Below are 23,463 nucleotides of genomic sequence, written 5' to 3' on the forward strand. Positions count from 1 at the left end.
AATGAGACTACACTGAGAAAGATTCTGCACTTTTCTTGTTGTTTACAATAATGTGATCTCACTAATGTCTTCGCTTGCCTTTTAAATGGCAACTGTCACCTGCGCTCCCAACTGAAATGTTGCCATTTTCCATTTCTTTAAAAATGTTTTACATTTTTTTAGGTTTGTAAATTTTTTTTATTATTTATATTGTTTTTTTTTCTGTTGTTGTATGTACATTGTTTTGTTTTTTTTAAATCGTCAGTTTGTTTTAACTCTTGATGATTTGTGTATCACTCCATCGAAATCCATCGAAATAAATTTGATCGTCTCAATGTTGTTTCTCCAATATCATCGTATACAAGGACACTACAGAACGTTTACTGCCATCTGGTGGAAGATCATTTAGGCTACTTTAAAAAATAACAATTTAACAGAAAACTTCATAAATATTATATTAATAAATATTCATTCATAGCCACAAATTAAGAGTTTTTTTCCTCCATGTCTGGGGCTTTTCTTTCTTTTCCGCCTAGTTGGCATTTATCTAAAGTCAATTGCAGCTTTATATCGTCCAGACTGAGATTAATTCAAACACTTTGATCAGCACTTTTAGGGAGTTGAACATTTGACGACTGAAGATTTCTATGCTACTGATTACAATAAAGTGATGAAACGTAACATAAGAAATGTCCATTTATTAAAATCCTGTACTCGAGGACTACTTTACTATCTCTTCAATATGTTAATTTATACTTATATGCAAATGATACTGTACTTTTTCCACTAAATGTCTTTTTAAACTTAGTTACACAACACATTCACTTCACAAAAGAGTAAAGTGCATGAAATACACGATACTCTCTTAACCTCGACCAGTATTCATTAATCATACCCTGAGCTTTTGATAGAAGTTTAACTTTTGATACTTTAAGAACATTTTCCAGAGCAGTACTTACTTAATTACAAGTAATAGTGTGAGTATAAGTATTAGTAGGACTATTTAAGTGAAAATAAAATAAAAATCTGAACATAATTATAGGTTGTAAAACTTCCAGTCCAGGCACACTGTTGAAAGTCTTCTCCATTGTATCAAGAAAGAGCTTCATTTTAACACCATTTGTAAAGTTTGTACCAAATGTTGCTCTTTATTCATCAAAAGGACAAAAGATCATTTTACCGACAGCAAACATCGCTTTGAGCACTTCATGATAGTGACGACAGCGACAGTGACCTTTGACACTTACAGGACGTCTCTGTCTCTCTCTGTGTGTGTGTGTGTGTGGATCAATCGCACTCAGGGTTGTGTCTCAGGTCGACCAATCACAGCTCAGTGAGCTCATTCACATGTGAACTCACAGCGAATGAGAGGCGGCTCCTTTCAGACACATGTAAGACGAGCAATTATTAATCAGTCGGGAACAATGTGAGATCTCATGTATTTAAATATATGACATTCAAAATAATGGGATCTTACATGTGTATATATATATATGTGTATATATATATATATATATATGTACATTATATAGTATATATATATGTACATTATTTACTCTCTACATAACATTTAATGTTGGAGTTGGGTCAGGCTATTACGAAATAAGTGAGGCCGACAAACAATATGTGATGCAAAGTTCTTATTTACCCCACGCTGACCTTTGTTCACCACTTGACGTCACAACTGTGCGACCTTTCTACCCCCGAAGCTCTTGATCTGTCGATCACTTTTACAAATATGTGACTGTTGATTAGAAACCATAAAGGGTTTTATAGACACATGGACACATGGACACATGGGCACATACCACACGCCACGGCTTTGCTGAACAGGCACCATCATTTAGCCAATCATCACTGAACACTTTCCCTGTTGTTCACACGGACGCTCTGTGATTGGCTGAGAGCAGAGACAAGCCTCCGATGAACCCGACGGATTATGTTTCATTATGACTGTGCAAGCACTTGGCCTACAGTGCAGCAATTCACTGATATTAAGTCAGAAGCAAAAACATAAACATCTCTAAATTCTACTTGCTTGTCTGGAGCCCATTGAATGGATTGATGTTTGATGAAAATGACATTCAGGAATATTAATGAAAGTTTACAGACACTACAGGCAATACACGACTGTCTGCATGCAAACATTGTCATGTGTTGTCCCAGAATAGAGAAAAGTAAAATGGTTGTTTTTCTGAAACAACAGTGTCTGGGGCTGTGGGGTAATTTGAACATTGACTTTCTGACAGCCAGTGGACTTTGATTTGACCTGAGTGCACAGGAGAAGACAGTAACGCCTCTCTGTGGATGTCATAAAAAAAAAGCCAGCTCGAAAATGCATAAATACAGAGCAAAAGATGTCTCTTTCCCTTTGGTAGAGTGAGGCCCTTTATGGATTATAAACCAGCCTTTCAACGTCTGCCAGAGGATCAAAAGGAAACTTGAGACATTGTAAGTATTTCCAAAATACGACCATTACACGAGTAAATCATTTGTGGATAAAATCCAACACTGATTTGATGTTGCATGTGTGTCTCTGTGCAGCAGCAGCAGCAGCAGCAGCAGCAGCGGCGGGAAACATGGTAGGACTTAAACCCACAGATGTTCCTCCTCCTCTGGGGGTGAAGATGGCGAGTGCTGGAGCAGCAGCGTGCATCGCAGACCTTGTCACGTTTCCTCTGGACACGGCCAAAGTCAGACTACAGGTATCTGTGCAGTCTCACTGCCAACGATAATAAATAAACCATAAATAAATCATTCACACCTGCAGGAGTCAGGACATGAAAGATGCTTCATATTCATATTCACTGAAGTCTGTTAGACCTTATCTGGAACTTTGTCCACTTCATATGAACTTGTACAGCGACACACTGACAGCACACTTCAGTCTGACGTGTAGAGCTGCTTTTAGCCTTGACTACAACTTGTGACCCCAGATTCAGGGAGAGAAGAAAGGACTGGCAGGCATCCGTTACAGAGGCGTGTTCGGGACCATCACCACCATGGTGCGCACAGAGGGACCCAGGTCCTTGTACAATGGGCTGGTGGCAGGATTACAGAGGCAACTGTGCTTCGCTTCCATCAGAATCGGCCTCTACGACAATGTCAAAAATGTCTACACTGGTGGGAAGGACAGTAAGTGATAACAGTAGAAGATACATTTCTCAAAAGTGCTCCACGTTTGAATAAATGTCTCAAATCATCCACAACATCCTGTGTGCAGTTGTTCTGCAGATACTGTGTGTGTCCGAGACAAATTTCATCAAAGGCAATAACGTTTATCTTATCTTAAGAGAGAAACACACTCTAAACCTAAATGAATTCCCCCTCCAGATGTGCAACAGCTGCTGTTGTACAGTGAAGACAGAGGCAACAGCATCCCAATATCGATTGATAAAGATAACGAAAAGTAAACTAATCTAAGTAAACAATAACAAGTGTGCTAAGAGTCTCAGGCAGTGTTTAGAGACCTAAGGGTCTTGATGGTGGCGAAGTTATTTTTAGGTATTTCTCCCCCACAACTTCACGATGTTAACAAAGTAAAAGTGTCAGTGTGAAGGTCAAGTTAATTTAACAACTATAAATGTGGTAGGGTAGCTAATCTGTAATGTTGCTAATATGTTCTAGAAGAACACAAAACTGTCATTAATATCTGAAACGTCATGGGGTAAACAGCATAACAGGATCGGTCGCTTGTGTCACGCCTCCAGTTTCATGTAGCCTACGGCAAAGTTATAGTGCATTTCCTGTTTCGTGGCGAATGGTAGAAATTTGTCAAAATTCCGATGGCTGCCGTGGCCACGCCCTTTTGAATCTCTGAAACATCTCAATAACTTTTGATCTTGGATGGATCTAGAAGCATTTCAGTTCATTCAGTTACCAAACTTGCAAAACGCCAACATGGACGCCAAATTAAAAATGGCCGACTTCTTGTCGAGTCGAGGTCATGGCCCCAATGGAATCTTTCTTCCGTCTTGGGCTGAACCACGTTCCCACCAAATTTCGTGAAATTCGGCGCAACTAAGTTTCAGCGCGCTCCATGGGCGTTTGACCTGAGGGGGCACTACTGAGCCATCGAGCGTTGGTTTTTATTTTATCATATTTTTCGCTAGTTCTGATTTTCGTTCATGTTTAGGGGTCAAATTAGAGATTCTTTGGGAAGAAAGAAATAAGAATTCCAGGGAAAACAATAGGTCTTTACACCACTGTGTACTGAAGTACAAGTACATAAATGATGAAATTACAGTACTCGGATATACTTGGTTATGATCTATTAATGGTTGTCTGTTCTTCTCCAGACCCAGGTGTGCTGGTTCGTATCCTGGCCGGCTGCACCACAGGTGCGATGGCAGTGAGCTTTGCACAACCCACCGACGTCGTCAAGGTTCGATTTCAGGCCCAGGTGAACCTGGACGGAGTGGCTCGCCGTTACAATGGCACCATGCAGGCCTACAGACACATCTTCCAGAACGAAGGCTTACGTGGTCTCTGGAAAGGTGCCCTTCATATTCCAATTCATCTCATCCATGAGTAAAAAATAAGACGTGACAGAGTGAAGGGGATCAGTGTTCATTCTGTTGTGGCTTCTTCTTCAGGCACGTTGCCCAACATCACGAGAAACGCACTGGTCAACTGCACAGAGCTGGTCACGTATGACCTGATCAAGGAGGCCATCCTTAAACGTAACCTGTTGTCAGGTGAGAAAGAATGTGTTTACAAACACACGTACACTCTGGTTTCCATGACTACATAGGACGTTACATTCATATCCTGGAGACTAACCTTAATCATAATTTCTACTGGCATAATCCTAATCCTAACCCTGACCTCAGCCTAATTTTAAAAGATGAAATGTTAGTAATGTACATCATGGGGACATGATTTTTGCCCCCATAAGGAAGACAGTTTTAGGTCCCCACAACATAAGGAAAACCAGGTACACACACACACACACAGGGAGACAGCTGATTGGGCAGAAATCCACACACCCTCTCACCTTTTCAACTTATCCACAGCTGATAACGACACACTCACTGGGCCAGAACATGGTGGTTGTTTTCCCCTCCAATGCAGTGAATATCTTAGTTTATATAACATTTATATAACCCTTTTTCACATGACATAATGCGCTATAGCACAAGTCTGACAATTATTATAAATTACACATTTGTTCTTATTAACAAAAAAGCCACTAAAACTTGATTTCTTTCATCAAAATGTTGTTTTTTTGTTGTTGTTTGATTTGTTCAATGCATTTAATACATTATTTTCAATGAAAGTACTATATATTGGCACTGACAGACTATTAGTATTGTTCAATAACTGGATACTGGAAGAAGACTCTTCTTTTTACTCTAGCCTTCACCTCACTCCTTTTATTCCACCCCTTGTTGTGTTTATTTGCATTTTTAGTTTATTTTAAAGTTGAAACAGGATTTTAACCTCGACTCTAACCTTTTCCAATTTTATTCCACCCTGTGTGGTATTTTACTGTTTTATTATTTGCATCTTTTGTTTTACTTCAAAGTTAAAACAGAGGTTACTTTTCGACTTTTCCTTTTCATTCCACCCTGTGTGTTGTTTGCTTTTGAAATGCTATTTTCCTTTTTATTGTGAATCACTTTGAGCTGCAATCCTTGTATGAAAGGTGCTATACGTTTTATTATTATTACAAGTTAAGCATGTTTTATAGTAGTTGTTATCAGTGAGCATTTATATTTTATCAGACGGAGGGAAAATCAGTATCAGCCAAAGAAAAACCCACCGCAGCTGCATGTATTTACATCTCTCTCTCTCTCTCTTCAGATAATCTTCCGTGCCACTTCGTATCGGCGTTTGGCGCCGGCTTTGTCACCACAGTGATTGCGTCACCGGTGGACGTGGTGAAGACCAGGTACATGAACTCACCACCAGGCCAGTACAAGAGTGCCATCAACTGTGCCTGGACCATGATGACTAAAGAGGGGCCGACAGCTTTCTATAAAGGGTAAAGACTCCAAACACATTCATCGGCCAGTTCTGAGTGTAAAGAATGCAGATTTGAACCTTTGATTTTCACCACACGTCTCTGATCTCTCATTTTGTTTTGTTTTCACGTAGATTTGTGCCATCGTTTCTGAGGTTAGGATCGTGGAACGTCGTGATGTTTGTCACCTTCGAGCAAATCAAGAGGGCCATGATGGTGGCCAAGGGGAGGACGGAAGCACCAAACTGAGATTTCAGTTAGACTAAAAAAAAGAAAGAAAACAACCTCAAACACTGGATGAAGAAACCAAACAAATGTCGACTGTTGTTTTAGGATTATATCCAACAATCGTCTTGTCCTGTGGCGACAATGACGACAATCTACATAGCATTTGATGTTATGTTGAACTTGTGCATATGAAGATATGAGAGGCAGTTCTTTTATCATGAGTCCATTCCAAATATTATGGGAGTAAACGAGCACATTCATTTTTGTAATGAACTCCTGTGATAAGCTGAGTTTGCACTTTAAGAGCTGAAAATGTAAATCTGCCACATGTGAGGCAGCTTCAACCTTTATGTAAAAAAATAACCATGAAAAAAAAAGATCTAAATATATTTGACATGTTGTACAGATGCTGTCAGTTGTTTTGCTATTTTAATTTGGTCTTTCAAACACGGACACGGACATTCCAAAACGTCAAAAAAGTGAATTTATAGGTTTTGAGTAAGGTGAATAAATAATCACATAACGTCCTCAAAAACAAATCACAAGGAAAATGCAACATCAGGCGTACAAAGGATCGAAGCTCATCACTACATGATACAGATTCCATTGATGGTGCAGTGGAGATGTTAAGGTTTCAGACGGAGAACACACCACGATGACATTCATGACGCTCTAACCATGATCAGTGGACGTAAATATCAAATTCCTGAGAAGGACAACTATGACAACAAATATTAACATGACAGCTAAAAAAACATGGCCGTTAATCTCCATATTTCTGTCGCTGTAACTATTTGGCTGCTTGCTTACGGAAAGTGCTTTAACACTCATTAAAGACAGAGCTAGTTATTATTATTATTATTATTATAATATTATAATTATTATTACCACAATTCTCTGAAAAACTGTTTAAACTGGAATGGTCATCACTGAGGTACAGGCTGGTCGGCTTGTGCTAGAATTTAAAACAACCTGCTCTTTGACTATAACAGGAGCTGAATGTGACGCATAAAACACAAAAAGCACACGTGTTTTTCTAAACTTTTCAAATCCAGGTGAGTTTCAGTCAGCCCCTACGTTTGTTGACGTTCAGCATCACTTGTGCTGAACCTCTTCACCTTCTGTCACCAGGGGCTACGGGGAATTCTGAAGCCATTGCAGTCAGTTACTTGCGTTCGTTTTTGGAGCTGAGAGTCAGTGTGAGAGACACGTCGGGCTCCTGTAGATGTGTCTTGACTACGTTATGGAACTTTTCCCTGTACTGATTGAACTGCATGATGCTTTCTGGTTCTTCCAACAGCCAGAACTTATCAAACTCATATGCCAGGTAACCTGGAAGAGAGGAAAACACACACTTAGAGAGAGTTCAGTCTTAACATGTAGAAATGATGACGAAATGATGAGTCAAATGATGAGTCAGAGGATGAGTCTACTCACAATACAGCTGGTGAAAGTGCTGCAGCTCTGGTGCGCCCTTCACCGTGTTGTAGAAATGTGCTTTCAAAGCACCGCTCTTCAGGAGACTGTAGGCCATCTCTGTCAAGTTGATCCCAACTATAGCATATGAATACCTACCATACATGTTCAGAATGAGTAGATGCTAAACGTGACTACACAAGGCACTGTAAATCTGAAGTTCTGTAACAAGATTATTCAAGTCAATTTCTTTCTAGGTCAAGTGATAGTAAGGACGTGATTTAAGATGAAACTCACAAAATATGAATAGAAAATACACTGGTGCTCATATAGAAATGTCCCTTACCCAAGTTTAGGATGGTTTGCATGAGACAACACATGTTGAGCTTCTTTTGGGTAATTTTCACTGAAAAATCTGCAAAAAAGCAAAAATATTAGCATTTATTTATCTATTTATTTATTTAGCGTTACAGAAACCAATGAATGGCGTTTTTAAACATCTTTAAAGGCATGAAAACAATTTAAAATTGTGGAAAAACATTAAAATCACAAGTATGTGCATGTTTGTAATGTGTTATGCATATTGCGGTATTCTTATTATTCCCCCAACCTTTCTATGTGTGCTGCATCAGTGCACATGTATCCAGTATCATATTTGTTTTATACCTTCATTCTAAAAGATTTGAAAATGTAGCTTTTTCCAATTAGAAATTATGTTGTGAAACATTAGAAGTAAAATATAGTGACAAAATGATTGCATATGATTAACTTTGCTGCGGTTGCATGTAGGGTTCAAGTATGTTCACTTTTGTGTCAGCTTTCTGAGTTAGTGCTGGGTTTCACTTGTTCCTTACGCCTTTGATTTCATTTTAAGTATACTTTATTCCTGTTTACAGTTGAGCAGCACATGTACAGAGTTCACAGTGAATGACATCAGGTTACAAACGGCATTTCCATGGTAAAAATATTATTCACTCACAAGAGGTTGACTAGTCCCAGCATGCCCATTCCTCTAAAATCAGTCTTGGGGTCATCTCCTTGGAATCCAATGTCTCCCCACTGTTTGGTTAATCTTGATTCCAGTTTGACGTTTGGCATCAACAAGTCCCACAGCTGCAGGGTACAAAAAATAACATTTGGGATATTTTAATCAGTGCTTAAACATATTTAAATGTTCACTAAAAAAAGATAACTCTTATTTCTCCTTCTAAAGGTGAAGCATTAAAAAGTTAGTTAGTTAGTTTTTATTAATCCCCTTAGGGAAAGTATTCCTCTGCATTTTGACCCATCCTACAAGTAGGAGCAGTGGGCTGCCACACTGAGTGGCGCCCGGGGAGCATTGGGGGTTGGGTACCTTGCTCAGGGGTACCCCTTGGCCACAGGCTGCCCAAAGGATTAAGTCTAATCCTCAATCTAAACTAAGGCGTGCCATATTCAAATCTTATCTGTCAGGCCAAAGGAATCAGTGAATCATTGAATCAGTGTTCATATAATCAGTTTGAAATGACACCTGCTTTCTAACACAATCACTCAGGAAGTACATAAAGGCCATAAAAGAATGGACAGTGTCAGCAACTATTAGGCTGTGGCATTCAAATGATGATTGATTGACATCATTACTACTCCACCACTAGCCTACACTGTTGACACAAGCCAGGTTGGTACATTTATTAGTGCTGTTGATGCCAAATTCTGACCTTAACATCTACAGTATTTACCTAAGAATCAACAAGGATCCATTTGGAGACAGTGTCTTATCCAGAAGTTAGTTTTCATGTTTTCCTATTAGATGTTTTTTAAAAAAGAAACAAACAGAGGTTTTACCAGTAACATTAATCAGGGTTCCACTCCAGTGTAAGTGTTATTTTTCAACCGTCACACTAAATGCTTGACACTTTAACCTGTCGAAGGTGTTTTTTCCCCAGCAAATTTGTGGTTTTAAAACTGCATACATGTTTCCTGTATTTCTGGGTGTGTTCCAATAAATTGATGGAGAAATAATTATACTGTGTGGTCATTATAGCACTGTTAAAACAACAAATCTAAAGTTAAAGTTAGTTAGTTTTTTATTAATCCCCTTAGGGAAAGTATTCTTCTGCATTTTGACCCATCCTAGAATTAAAACCCTAATGGTGGCCTATGACTTTTGCACAGTACTGTATTTCAGGGGTGATGGGTGAGATTACAAAACCAGGGGCAGACATGTGTCTCTTTAGCATTAGCATCACACAAAAGCTATTAGTTCACATTTCTTCCGATATTGATATTTGATGTGTACATTAAGCTTGTGGCCTGCATCTGCATGATTTAATACACTGCACTGCTGCCATGAGTGGCTGAAATGAAAACTAAATGAATAAGCAGGTGTAAAAGTAAAGTGTTAGTGAATAAGAATACCCCCATGTGTAGATTGGACATTAAACGTGCAACTTTTCATGTATAGATGAAGAAGCCGGAAAAACATACCTTCAAAATCATTGCCTCATGTCCTCCATTCTCTGAGCTGAAGACCTGCTTTCTCAAGTCTTCCACAGACATATAGAGGCTGCTGTATCCAGTTATTTGTAGCAGACAGGTGTGCAGACTCTCCTTAAACCTAGAAAGAGAATAATAATATACAACGTCTAACTAAATATGATGAAAATTCAAGAATTTTTGGATACAAATTCAAACTTGTGAACGTAACCTTACAGTGGATCTTTTTGGGGTTCCACATTCTTCTCTTTCATAATTTCAGCCACACATTGTTGGAGTTTATCCTGGCTGCTCTCCAAAGCTCCTCTTAAAACCTACAGTGGAAGAAATCATGGGGCAATGAGGAAAAAAGCCACAGACAAATAATAAAACAGCAAAGCCACAAGGCAGAATACTGGTGCAGAGGTTGCTATATAATCTATGCTGTCAACTATAGTGAAATATCTTTTAAGTCAACCTCAGATACAATGAAAAAAGATGACAGAGCATTCAAACTGACCTGGACTGAGGATTAGAAAATGCTTAACTAGCTGTAACCATAAATGACAAGTAAAATCAGTTCATCTGTGCTTGGCAAGTGTTATGAAAGATAAAGCCTGATTAAGATCATATGATATGTCTCTACTGGGTTTCATGCATACAACAGCATAAAAAAGAGGTCAGCGACAAAGACTGTTTTCTAAAAACTAATCTCTGGTGATTTTGAAAATTACTTCAAACTTATCAGATTTATAATTTGCTGCAGCTCCAGAAATTCATCTCAAATCAACCTCCACAAAGTTGCTGATTACATATTTATGAAAACCTGACTCGGACATTAAAGGCCTTATATCCAACAAAAACGGGTGGGTAAATAACTGATATACAGTACATCATACAATCATGTTTGAGCAAGCACCTACTGAATCTAAATACCTGAGGGAGGCCAGTCCCAAACTTAAGAATGCTGGGACCCACTTTGTAATGTGAAAATCCTCTGAGGTCCAAACCCAAGCCTGAGAGACTAGGATCAATCATTTCCATAGATATTATTATTTCCATAGATATTATTTTTTTCCATAGTATATATATATATATATATATATATATATATATATATATATATATATATATACATATACATATATATATATACATATACATATACATATACACATATATATAATTACATATATATATATAAATATACAATTGTCAGTCTGTTCTGTTATTCAAGTAACCACAAAATCCTTATTCTGTAGAGGGCAATAGTCAACCTTTCAGAAACAATGCCTCTCCTCTAACTCCAGTTCTTCCATGTCCTCGGCACCAGCAACTGCAGTTGGCACACAAAGCTAATGTAGTTAATCTAGCTGGGGGGGGGGCAACAGGTGCGAGAGACAGCAGTGTATGAGAGGGTGTGTTTTGGTGCATCATCCCCCTACTGCCCACACTGAGGCTTTTTTGATTTCTAAAATAGAAGCACGTTTGGCAAAACACACATATCAAAAAACTGTTCAAGGTAAAATCATCTTACCCTGCTCTTAGATGACCGGAGGGAGTATTCTTCAACAGGACAAACAAGAAAATTAATATAATGATAATAAAATTCAAATGTAAGAAATAAAAATCATAGATCGGCTTAATTCACCAGCACTTGTTGTCCTTGTAGCCCCGGGTCGATATCTGGAGCATATTCTCTGCAGCTCACATTTCCCTGTCACTTGTCTTATGAGCCACTTCAGCCAGTATCTCAGGTAGGAAGTGTAGACCCACTGCCATACATACCCCAACATCTAGAACAAAAAAATACAACATCAATCATTTTGCAAACACGACAAGAAAAAATCCAACAGTCCAATAAGCATTCCAATACATATTACAGATATTACAGACACTTTTGTTAATGCCAAAAATGGGTATATGAGTTGCATATAGTCTTGTAAATAGGTAAGAACCCTTTTACTTTTTATTTCATAGTGCAAAACATGTCCTGATAAGTTATGAGTCAGTAAAATACTGAGCAATGTGACTTAATTTATATCCAAGCTAAGGCATATTTCTGTGGCTCACCCAGGCTGGACAACTACGTACAGGATTGTTATAAGTACTACATGAATTAATGATTACTACCTGGTACACTGGCCTGTGAATGAAAAGAACAAATAGTGCGTTTTGTCTCTGCAGACCATTTTTATTATTGCTGTTCTTATGTCCTACAAAAACCAATCAAAGATCCACATCAGTAAAAGGACTCAGATGTAATGTGTTTGCTAATCCTGTGTCCTGTGGCAGTGTCCTGACATGTATGACCCCCATTATGTGATATTTAAATATTACTCATTGTAAAATCTATTTACTTAAAATGTATTTGTAAATGTAAATGTAAAATGTTTTTTTGTAATGTTAATGTATCTAAATGTAAAAAAACAAACAAACATACAGGTAGTTCACCATCTTAGTAAATGCCCCTTTAGTTACTTTCCACTATGATCACTTGTGACTGGTCTGTCTCGTGTTACATTAATGAAATAAAATGTAAATAGAGTTGTTAGCTATTAAAACAAACAATACATTTCACTATGTGAGCGTGAAAACAATGAGGACATATAAACGGTCACAACAATGGAATGCTAGCAGCTAATGCTATCTTGACACAATCATGACTGTTCAGTTGATAAAGATTTATCGACTTCAGTGTCACTTCAGGAAAAACACTCAAACTAAGTGGATATCACAACAACAGCCACCTCCTTTCAAAGCTGCTTCAAACCTCATAACAGTTTGGACAACAGGTTGTAATTGTATTCGTCCAACTGTTAGCTAACCCTTAGCATTACGTTGCACAAATTAGGTTGCGCGTGGCAAACATTTGTGTGCTTGATTGTATTAAGCGGAAATATAAAGTCCATCTTACCGCAGTGTTACCGAGACAATAGAGTCAGACGACGATAAAGTCGAACACAGCTTCTCTTGTCGGTGCTAACAGACGCGCAGCCGAGATCAGCGACGTTTCTCTTGACAACAGTCTGACTCTGATGCGTTTGCGTTCACACCGGACACTTCGCTGCATTTTGAATGCTAGGTTTTAATTACACAAGGATGACATGTGTATCATTACATGTACCCAATACATATGGATATATTTTGACTATTTTTAAATGGTGGCAAAATTCCTCCGGAAATGGTGGACATACTTTTAGATTTCAGGTTATATTTAAACTGAAGTCTGAGTGACTTGATGTATTTGAACATAACACATGCCAACCATTTCCGTAACTGTTTGTGCTTTAAACGCTGCTGTGGCGCCATCTACTGTCCACACACCATACTGCAGCCTGCACAGGCCATTCTACGTAGGAAAGGAGCCTGCCAAATCTGACCCTTAAAAATAAATTTCCCATATTTTTTTATTTTCATCAAACATGTTTTACAACTCCTCTTTGTTTAACTGGTGGCAACTCCCAATAAAATGCCAGTATAGCTACTATGAACCCTAATACAAAAACCCCAATTAAATACTGTAATGATCCTTTTCATGCATTAGCCAGGGAGTATATTTATTGTTACTATTGTTTAAAATGATAATCTCCTGCACGTCAGGTTGGTTTAATCCACCATAACACAGACACGGTGTTTTATTTAACCCAAATTAACCACAAGATGATGCCAGATCCACAGCATGACTGTCTGTGTTACGTTAGATTCCTTTAAAAGCCTGTTGTTATTTTTACACATTACTAGATTCACACATTGTTTACTGTTGAATGACATTCATTCTCTGCCACGGTGTCACTTTCCATGCTGGCGACCAGTTGTCACCCTGAAGCACAAGTCTGGCATGTCAGTGATGCATGAAGCCTGCGTGGAGTTGCTCACCACTGGTGCACTCAACTGTAATTAAGTCGCAGTTTACTCTCTTGACTAATCAGTCCCTCTGGGCTTTTAAAGGCAAGTCACAAGACCCCGTACAATCACTGCATTCCAAGAGGAGACACGTTCTATATTTGAAAGGTCCCCAAAGCAACCACTTACAGTAGATTACAGTCTGAGAGATTATGTTGGGATGAGTCAGGATGTAGGAATATTACAGCAGCACTGGTGGGTGAAACACAAAACCATTGTTATAGCGCCTCAGGAAAGATAAAGCATGATAGCAAGATGTCAACACAGGGCCCTAAATATTGCATTGTTATTCGTCTTCCAGTTTTTTATGGTCATATAATGACTATGCCCTCCTCCTTTACCTCCTCTATAAGAGTTTAAGTGATGCTGAAGGTTGTCAAATAACTGACCACACATTTAAAAATACAGTCAGTGTTAACTATCGATATTTTGTCTGAAAATGAGTAGGAAGAAGCATATGCTTATTAGCTCCTATCCCTGCTTCCCACTCAATGATTTATTTTGCCAATTAAAATCCCCTATAACAAAGTGTACATTATCCAAATGTCTATCTTATTGCAAGATAATTTAGTATATCAATATATACAGATACGTATATACACATATTTATTATGATACATGCTGTTCATATATACAATCTATCGGCACTAGCCAATAAACATGCTCCGTCATCACCACTAATCTGAGACCCATATAAATTATTATTGACGCCCATTTAATACGAATAATTACAAACATGCCAATATTAGTATTAGAATAAAATAGTAATAATGACGATGGTGATAGTAATTTTACTATAATAATAATCATAGTAATAGTATCAATAATAATAGTGATAATAGATGCCACAAACATGTCAATCATAAAAATAATTTCTCTGTACTTTGGACATTGTTTTATTGATCAGTTTCACATCTTTAACTGTAATTCACATGCTTTTCATGGTTGTGTGGACACATATTGAGTTTTCCCCTTAAATTATAACCCCCCTCCCTCACAAAGAACAGCCTCTGAATCTCTCCCAGCAGCAGTTTATGACTCACTTTATATAATAATCTGTGTGGTGTGACATGATAATATGTTGTATGATAAAATGGTCTGCTCTGCCTCGACTCGGTGCTAGTTTTGACCTTGTTTCCACAACAGCTGAATCATTTTTAAAGGCCCTGTTATGAAACTTGTACCATCATCATCAGCATCATCATGTGATCCTCAAGTTGACTCTCATGGCCTCTTGAGCATCACTTGACCTCCAATTTTGGAGCATCTTATCAACGCAGACATGCCACCAGCCACATACACACTGTAATACTTTATACTTTGTCTGCAGAGCCACAACAATAACACGACTCAGTGAAAGTTCACAATAATTTTGAAATGCCATTACCAGAGCCAGCCCATGCCTTTATTGACTATTATTGATATGTAAGACTTTAAATTGCATTAATTAATTATTTACACTCTTGTTTTGTTTTTGTACCTAAGAGGGCAGTAGAATCACAAAAGTCACTTACTTACAGATACTAGCGCTCTGTTCCAAGTCCCTTGCAATGTTATGTCTGACTGTCTGTCTGCACTGAATGTGTCTGTCTGCACTGTCCTACACTGTTGAATGTAACACCCACTGATGCTGCTGAAACACTGTTCTCGCTTCAGTGTACGTACATGGTTGAAATAATAATAAAAACCCACTTGACTTGACTTGAAAAGTGGCTTAGTATGAATCCAAAGTGAAGCACTGGGTGTGCTGATGCTGAACTTTAATTAAACCAGTTTAATGACTTTGGTTTTTAAATCTTTAATTCCAAAATAAAACCAAAAAGCGTAAGCCCAACACTATTCAGATATCTAAATATATCTCAAGATACATGTTAAAATGATATGTTAAAATGTTGATCAGGGGCCCCAAGCAGCCATTTAGTTCCCTTATGCCTTATCCTTACAGATGTTTGAGAATGGGCTTTCTCAATCAAGTAAATGACCTTTACTTTAGTCATGCACTATATACTGGATATCAGGGAAAATGCATGAGTGGGTGTCACATTTATTTAATCTTGTGGGTGTCTTAGTTGGGGTAAAACAAATTGAGGAAGAGAAAATGTGCATGCCTCAGTGAAGCCCTTTAAAAAGACTCATGATAATAAAATGATAATAAAAACAAAATTCTAATCACCTGAAATAATGAAAAACGGCACAGCATGGGGTTCACTGTGATCCAAAGACTGATGCTTGAATTGAAATCAGTTTGAAGTGTGAGAGAACCGCCTCTGTGCAGTGTAACTGCACTGCTCCCCCTCACCCCCCCATTCATCCATTCATCTGTGGCTTTACTCCGCTGCACCACCACGTTTCCTGCCTGGACCAGTTCAGTCTGGGATAACACACACACACACACACACACACACTCTCTCTCACACACACACACACACACACACTATGAAGGTCCATTTTGTGAGAGCTTCACTTTTTCTAATAATCATGAGGCAGCACTGATGAAGAGTCTAAAACAGCAGCATCATCATCATCATCATCCATCGGACAGACAGAAATGACTCATTGCGCACAGTCAGTCAGTCAGTCAGTCAGTCGGGGTGCGTGAATTTTACGCGTTGCTGTGGAGGATCGATGAAACCTCCAATACCCATATTGTGGTCGTCTGTGCAAGGCGTGGCTTGGTGTCACTGACACACGGTTGATTTTCCACGTTCATTCCCAGGGTTTGGCCACGGACGCGCAAACGGCACCGCGCGGCACGGGACATAAAAGCGTCAGTGAAGGTAAGTAAGCCATCCTCCTGCTTCATTTCAGCCCGCTGTGCTTTCACTCGCAAGGTCAAAACAAAACCCATACTCGTGCTCTTTGGGACAGCGCTGCAAATGTAGAGATGTTAATTAGGTCGTGTGCGTCACTTTGATGTGTGCGTGTCGTTTTGTGCATTCGCTCCTCTCGTTGTTTATTATTCCTCAACTGCTGCAGACACTGGGACACGTTCACGCACAGTGTCTAATTACGGGCCGGGATATGCTTTCCATAAATATTTGCACTTTGCCAACAGACAGGCAGATGCATGGTGGGGAAGCACACAGCAGTGCTCTACACCTGTATATGGCCCCAAAACACAAGCCTACATTTAAAAACTGTGCTTTCAGGTGACCAAGTACAACAAAGCATCCATTATAATCACTGTAGTGGGGGCACTTATTTTTTCCCTAATGTTTTCTGGAGTAAACATCCATACATTCATGATATTTAGTATAACATAGATAGAGGTGCAAGGAGGAGTGAACAATGGAAATACTTCAAACATAAGGCTGACTTTCACATTGGTTTCGCAGTGTTGAGCATAATGCAGAATGGATGATCATCCCTACAGTGAATATGTAAAATGTAAAATGTAAATGGCCCACTGGTGCTGTTTGCTCTGCTTCCTCTTTGTTTGCATCGACCACTGTCTCTGTGTGTGTGTGTGTGTGTGTGTAATCAAAGTCTCCATCACCGTGCATGGAAGGATCAGATATTTCAGACGTCTGCTGAGTGCTGGCACATTACTTTGCAGAATTGGCCCAGATAGTTTAACACGTTAGAGGGGACAGCCTGAGATGGAGTCGTTCATCGGGCTTTGGGTGAAGACATTTGTAAAATAAGAAAGGTTACAGTTTAAATGCTAGACTGAACTGATGATCACAAGACCAACAAAGACCTACATAAATACACAAAACAGATATCAGATAGCTTTAAAATAGCTATTTCTTGTTGGTTTTAGGGTTCAGTTTCATGTCACGTGGCAGTTTAAAAAACAACCTCATTTGATATTTTCTTAAATAAACACAAAGATATTCAAAATCTTTCAAATCTGAAGAACTTCTCTAGTTTTTGTTCCTAAATATCCTTTATTTGTCAGCACATTCAGCCTTATACATCAAAATATACATTTAAATGCTGCTTATTTTGTGGATTTGTGTTTTTACATTGTCGTCTAAAGCACAATTAAGTTTCATTGAGCATTTTCGAGGAGGGACAGAGTAGCAAAGAGGTCAGATTGCAATACATGTACACATTTATTTGTCATAAGTCATTGTTTTACTCCATATTACTACCAAATATACATATAGTATTGTTTTTGATTATATGTTATGATTCATTAGATAATACTGCTGGAATTACTTATTTTCTAATATTTATGAAAGATAAATTAATAATTAGGATAATAATAACGATAATATAAACATTTTCTAGAGCATTTATCCAAACAAAGTAACAAGTGTTTTGTAAATACATGGGAATAAAAGTGTGGATTCAGGCATTAAAAAGCCCATAAAAACAAGCAGTGATTTAATGTGACAGTGATGTCACATTTCACTTGGCTTCCGGGCCTGTGAGGAAAAGTCCACTCACCTCACAAGACCTGGGAACTACGAGCAGGTGATGGTTGGGGTGAAATGTAATAAAAAAATAAAATGGAAGCTTAATTATTTCCTATTCTTCTCTTTCAGAGACTTAGGTCAAGCAACTGTTTCCAAGTTTGGATTACAACGAAACTCAAAGACTTAACACAGTGAGAACATGGGAACTAACCCAAAAAGGACAGTGACGGTCCAGATGGTGCCTCAGCTGGCTGCGGTGGACGCACTCGGCAATAAGGAGCCTAATGCCAACTGGACTAAAGAGGCCAACCTCAAACTCTCACAGGTTTGTCCAAACCCCATCCTCACATCTCCTGATCACACACAGGACAACTTACCAGTGACTGCTGCTCCCACTAACATCATCCCACACACCCCAAAAACAGCTACCAAGGGAAGTGAACCAATTCCAGACCATGGAAACCAGATAAAAACTGAGCATGTGACAGGTGGAGACCAACAGATGCCAGATACTTCTCTACCTGGCAACGGTGCGGGTGAGGCAGGGGGCGACCAGAGGGATTCAAACGCTAATATGAAAATGTTAAGCCTGGGTGATGAAAAGGATATAAGTACGGCTGGTGTGCCATCTGCTCTGACAGCGTCAACAGTCGATATACACGCCGGTGACTGCAGAATAAAAGGGCCAAGTGCAGCAGCGGAGCAGTGTGTAAAGCCGCCGTCCTCGGCCAAAGACAAAGCACGAGAGGACAACAATAATGAATACGTTACTACAAGTAATAAAAACCTTATCAATGCCAGTGATTCAAAACAAACAGCATCTGCACACCAAGAGGGAAGTAAAGGCAGTGTATCGGCTAACAAAAACCAGCACACTGCTACAATACAGAAATCTACAGACCCTGATCACATACCAAACCCTTCACAGAGCTGTGACCGTCTGCAAGAGACTCCCACACCTGAGAAAAGCCTGGACACTATAACTCCACTCAGCTCTATTAAGCCTCTGTCCGTCGGCAGAGAAGAAGAAGACAGGTCTACAAATTACAATTCAACTTCAACTGTGTCAGAGAAGCAACTGGAGAAGAAAAAACAAGTCTCCTCAGATAAACATCAGCCATTGTCTTCACAGTCGGCCTCTGCTTCTCTGCCGCAGGCTAAACAAATCACACAGGCGTGTGGACAGGTGGCCGAAGGAGCCGGCCAGACTATCACAGCTGTTTCTGAAGGGCAGCAGGAGCACTGCAAACTCTACAGGGAGGCTTCGACCATGACCTCATCCCTGTCGTCCACCACAGTCAAGCAGTGTCATGATATGGAGGTGCAAGCAGTGGCTCACATGTGCAGTAAAGCCGTGGCCACAAGTCCGAGCTTGCTGCCTTTGAGCCGCAGGCTGAGCAGTGCTGCAGTCCCTCAGGAGGACGTGCAGAGCTTGGCTGTAGTCTATCAGGAGGACAGGGGTGTGTGTCTCCAGGAGACGCACAAGACTCCTGTATCAACCTCGACTGATCCAAGGTCAGAGAGACTTACAGTAGAGGCAGAGATGTGTCATAACCAAACTGCAGCCATGGTTTCTAACTCCAAACCAGATGGAGGAATTGGAGTTGAGCTTAAAGAACCTGTGCCAGCTCGATGTAACATCCAGCCAGTTTATCAAATCAACATTGAACACAGCAGCCAGAGGGAGCAGGGAGAGACCGGTAACTCCCAGTGTCAAACTGCAGCTCAGACATCTGCAGCAAAAACAAGCACTGCTGAAGCTCCCGCTCTCAAATCAGGAACTCCCCCAGAGACAGCGGGTGCTTCCAAGTCTGGATCTGCTGACTGTAACAATACTGCGCCGTCTCAGGCTGCTGTGGCCACCAAGCCTGACCGGGCACTGCAAACAAAAGCAGCAAAAAACACCACATCCAAAAAAAAGGAAGCACACGCGGGCAAAAAGAAGGCGGGCGCGGAAGGAAAAAGCAAGGGCGATGATCAGTCAGGAAAGACGAAAGACAAGAGCGTCCATGACGTCGTCTGGGATGAACAAGGGATGACTTGGGAGGTTTACGGGGCCTCTGTAGACCCAGAGTCCCTTGGTTTTGCCATTCAGAGCCACTTGCAGTGCAAAATTAAGGAGCAAGAGAGGAAACTAATTGCCCAGACTTCCCTCCGAAAGTCAGTCTCTGCTGTCGACTCACCACAACATGACAGGAAGAACAAAAGGAGGCAGCAGAACATTTTCAGGTCAATGCTGCAAAATGTCAGGCGGCCCAACTGCTGCGTGCGTCCCCCTCCCTCCTCTGTCCTCGACTAGCACAGCACAGAGAAAGAGCCAAAGTCGGGCTCCCCTCTTTTCCTAGAGGTCAAAATGTTTGTCCTCCGCTCGTCACGACTGCAATGCCAAGTGAAACACTGATGGGTTGACGGTCTCTGTAAGTAAGTGAGTATACCGGAATGTTGTTGCATTAAAGAGTCAAACTACTTGTGATGTTTGTGATCAAAGGAAGTAGGAAATAGAAAAAAAAATGATGAACTCAAGACTTATTTTCTAGAAATAGATAATATATATATAAAAAAAAAAACAAGAGAGAAAACTTCTAGCAATTTTTAAATAATAAAGGCAATAATAGTAAAAAAACGCATGTATATTAGTTACGATGGCAGTTTACTGTACTGTATATCTTATAAATGAATCCAGATCTTCACAATGTATGACATTCATCATGAAATAGACATATTACTTACTGTCGGAATATCTGTGCAAACATGTTACACCTGCATCTCATCACATTTGGTGCGTTTCTATATGTTTCTGAGGTGTTTTAGGGCTCTATATTTATAAGATGGCTGTATTTTCTTTTTGTGCACATTTATTTTTAGTAAGTGATTATGCTGTTCAAAAGAAAAAGAGGAAAGAAAATGCAAACATGCACTGTTTAATCTCTGTTATATGGTTTTCTATTAAAGTAACCGAAAAAAGAACAAGTACACTTTCTTCATTTGTGATGTGTTAACAGACTTGAAACAAGTAAAGCACCTCTGTCATATTACAGAAATAAAAATAGTCAAAAAGAAAGTGTGAGGCAACATCAGTGAAATCACAGGAGATGTAACAGTGTGAGTAAAGGTACAGTATGTGATACGCTGCTGATAGACCAGTGTCAGGCTCAGTGGGACAGTTCAGCTCTAACAAGGTTACAAACAGGGACGAGCTGATACAATATTCAGTATTGGTATCGGTCCAAACCAAGTTAAAAGGACTGGATCAAATATCGGTAAAAGAATATCATGAAATCTAAATATTACATAGGTGTTTTACTAAGCTCAAGCTGTACAGAGACACATGTGACGAGAATGTGACCATGTGAGCTCTGTGGACTCATTTTAAAATAAAAGAAAAAGTTGTCGTAGTGATATTGGTAGATACATGGCTGTGATATTGTTGGACATGGAGAAGTGACTCGACGATGGTAAGCATTGTTGCCTCATAGGAAGAGGGTCGCCTGATTAGACCATCAAATCCTCTTCACAACATACATTGTCTCAAGGCGCTGTACATAGTGAGGCAAAAACCTTTACGACAGTACAGAGAGAACAGAAACCCCAACAGCACTGGGCATCAGTGGAGAGAAAAAAAAGTGCGGCCATCTGCCTCGGCCGGTTGTGGTGAAAGGGAAGATGGGGCACAGGCGAGAGGTGGGGGACAAAAGGGGGGAGAGAAATGAAAGAGGGATGTGAGGTAGAGACAGAAGAGAGATCGACCAGGAGCAGATATATAATATATAATCAAAATGAATACGTGCACCTTGTCACCTGTAAGTGTAGGCGTTTCCCGTGCGTGTGAGAGACTTCTCTTCACCCATAATCCATAGATTTGCAGATGTGGGATTAGGTTAATTTGCCTCTCACAAAGTGGTATCGATCCATTCCTAGATCTAAAGCGGGCGACATCCATTGCCTCTCCCAAATGAAAACAGAGCCGCAGCATTTCCAGACTTAGTTTTCAGGGTTGAGTGATGCGGATGGCAGGTGTATCTGGAGCAGAATAATGCATTTTTAAACAGGGTCGTGCGAATGTAGCCAGAGAATATAACACCTCTGTATTCAACACTCCTGTAAGGGATGTTTCTGAGGTATGCATGTTTAGTTTACACTTAGTCAACATCGCTTGTTTTAATGTCAAATCTCCCATTGTAACCTGTGTCAATCAGAAAAAAAGAAAAACAATGACGTGAAGTGCAGAAGGAAACCAATACTGGAGATATTTCCAAGAATGTAATATGCTGATGTAAAAGTGAAAGGCTAAGAGATCAGATAAGATGATGTGCAGTTAGTGCAGAGTCATAGGAGAAATGTGCAATGTGCAGTTGTTTGTTTTAAAAAAATCTGCATTGAACAGAGAAATCTGTGAGTTCACTGTTTATTATATGTCTGTTCCACTTATAAATACATATATATATATATATGTGTATATATATATATATATATATATATATATATATATATATATATATATATATATATATATATATATATATATATATATGTAGAAGTGTGCACCTCGTGGTTGAGCCTGAGCTGACAAGAGGAATACTAAAAATGACCTTATATAAGATGACAGCTAAGATTGAAAAACAATTGCTGGTGATATGATGACTTTGTGAGTGGTTGAGGAGGAGCCAGTGTTTGACAACCATTTTTCTAACATTAAAGGTTCTGCATGTGCACAAGTGTTTGCAATTACAATTGTTTCTGTGCTGCATTCATGTATCATTATCATTATTATCATGTCTGAACAAATCTCTGCCTTTTAAGAATTGTGATGTCAGACGTCTTTATCCAGCGCAAGAACACGGTAATATCTCATTTTCAAAAGGCCTTTTACTCTGTTATATAATGGCGATCACTTCCTTTCACTGTGAATTTACTGCTCCGCCTTTTGTAACACTGATTCCACATGACTGCTGTTATTGTCTTAACAAGCTTGTCACTTTCTGTTAATGTCATGACGTGATAAAAGGGCGAAATGTCTTCTGTTCTCATGGTCTCTGTGTCTCTGTAAAGAACAACACAGACTTAAATGCCTTATATCTGTTTTTGATCCGTTTAAAGTGGACAAATGCACTGTATTTGTGTCCAATCCTTCATCTTACCTTCATTTGTGAA

General features: G+C 39.4%; 4 protein-coding genes across 5 annotated transcripts in view; 3 read left to right on the forward strand and 1 right to left on the reverse strand.

Annotated features, from left to right (window-relative positions):
- tbc1d9 (TBC1 domain family, member 9 (with GRAM domain)) overlaps nt 1-314 on the forward strand; it is a 27,837-nt gene extending 27,523 nt beyond the window's left edge. Inside the window, exon 21 of the mRNA XM_044028339.1 lies at nt 1-314. This exon is cut by the window's left edge and continues 1,511 nt beyond it. The gene's annotated coding sequence lies outside the window, so the exon portion shown is untranslated.
- A 1,960-nt stretch (nt 315-2,274) lies between these two features.
- On the forward strand, nt 2,275-6,577 carry ucp1 (uncoupling protein 1). Of its 2 annotated transcripts, none has more exons than XM_044029121.1 (7): nt 2,275-2,430; nt 2,524-2,684; nt 2,916-3,114; nt 4,278-4,475; nt 4,575-4,676; nt 5,785-5,965; nt 6,079-6,577. In XM_044029121.1, the coding sequence occupies exons 2-7, from the start codon at nt 2,559-2,561 to the stop codon at nt 6,191-6,193; spliced, it is 921 nt and encodes a 306-aa protein (XP_043885056.1). In that variant the 5' UTR covers nt 2,275-2,430; nt 2,524-2,558; the 3' UTR covers nt 6,194-6,577. The 2 variants fall into 2 exon arrangements, with proteins under 2 accessions (XP_043885056.1, XP_043885057.1); XM_044029122.1 differs by having other exon boundaries at nt 2,527-2,684.
- Nucleotides 6,578-6,638: 61 nt separating this feature from the next.
- Nucleotides 6,639-13,096, reverse strand: elmod2 (ELMO/CED-12 domain containing 2). Its single transcript, XM_044029123.1, has 9 exons — nt 12,960-13,096; nt 11,694-11,838; nt 11,580-11,608; nt 10,280-10,377; nt 10,055-10,184; nt 8,568-8,701; nt 7,935-8,003; nt 7,610-7,743; nt 6,639-7,504 (listed from the first exon to the last, which is right to left on the reverse strand). The coding sequence occupies exons 2-9, from the start codon at nt 11,836-11,838 to the stop codon at nt 7,338-7,340; spliced, it is 906 nt and encodes a 301-aa protein (XP_043885058.1). The 5' UTR covers nt 12,960-13,096; the 3' UTR covers nt 6,639-7,337.
- A 3,246-nt stretch (nt 13,097-16,342) lies between these two features.
- On the forward strand, nt 16,343-20,803 carry gprin3b (GPRIN family member 3b). Its single transcript, XM_044027455.1, has 2 exons — nt 16,343-16,725; nt 18,444-20,803. Exon 2 carries the CDS (start codon nt 18,512-18,514, stop codon nt 20,609-20,611), a length of 2,100 nt encoding a protein of 699 aa, XP_043883390.1. The 5' UTR covers nt 16,343-16,725; nt 18,444-18,511; the 3' UTR covers nt 20,612-20,803.
- Nucleotides 20,804-23,463: the final 2,660 nt, after the last annotated feature.

This window comes from Solea senegalensis, linkage group LG6, assembly GCF_019176455.1.
Source record: "Solea senegalensis isolate Sse05_10M linkage group LG6, IFAPA_SoseM_1, whole genome shotgun sequence".
Lineage (NCBI taxonomy): Eukaryota > Metazoa > Chordata > Actinopteri > Pleuronectiformes > Soleidae > Solea > Solea senegalensis.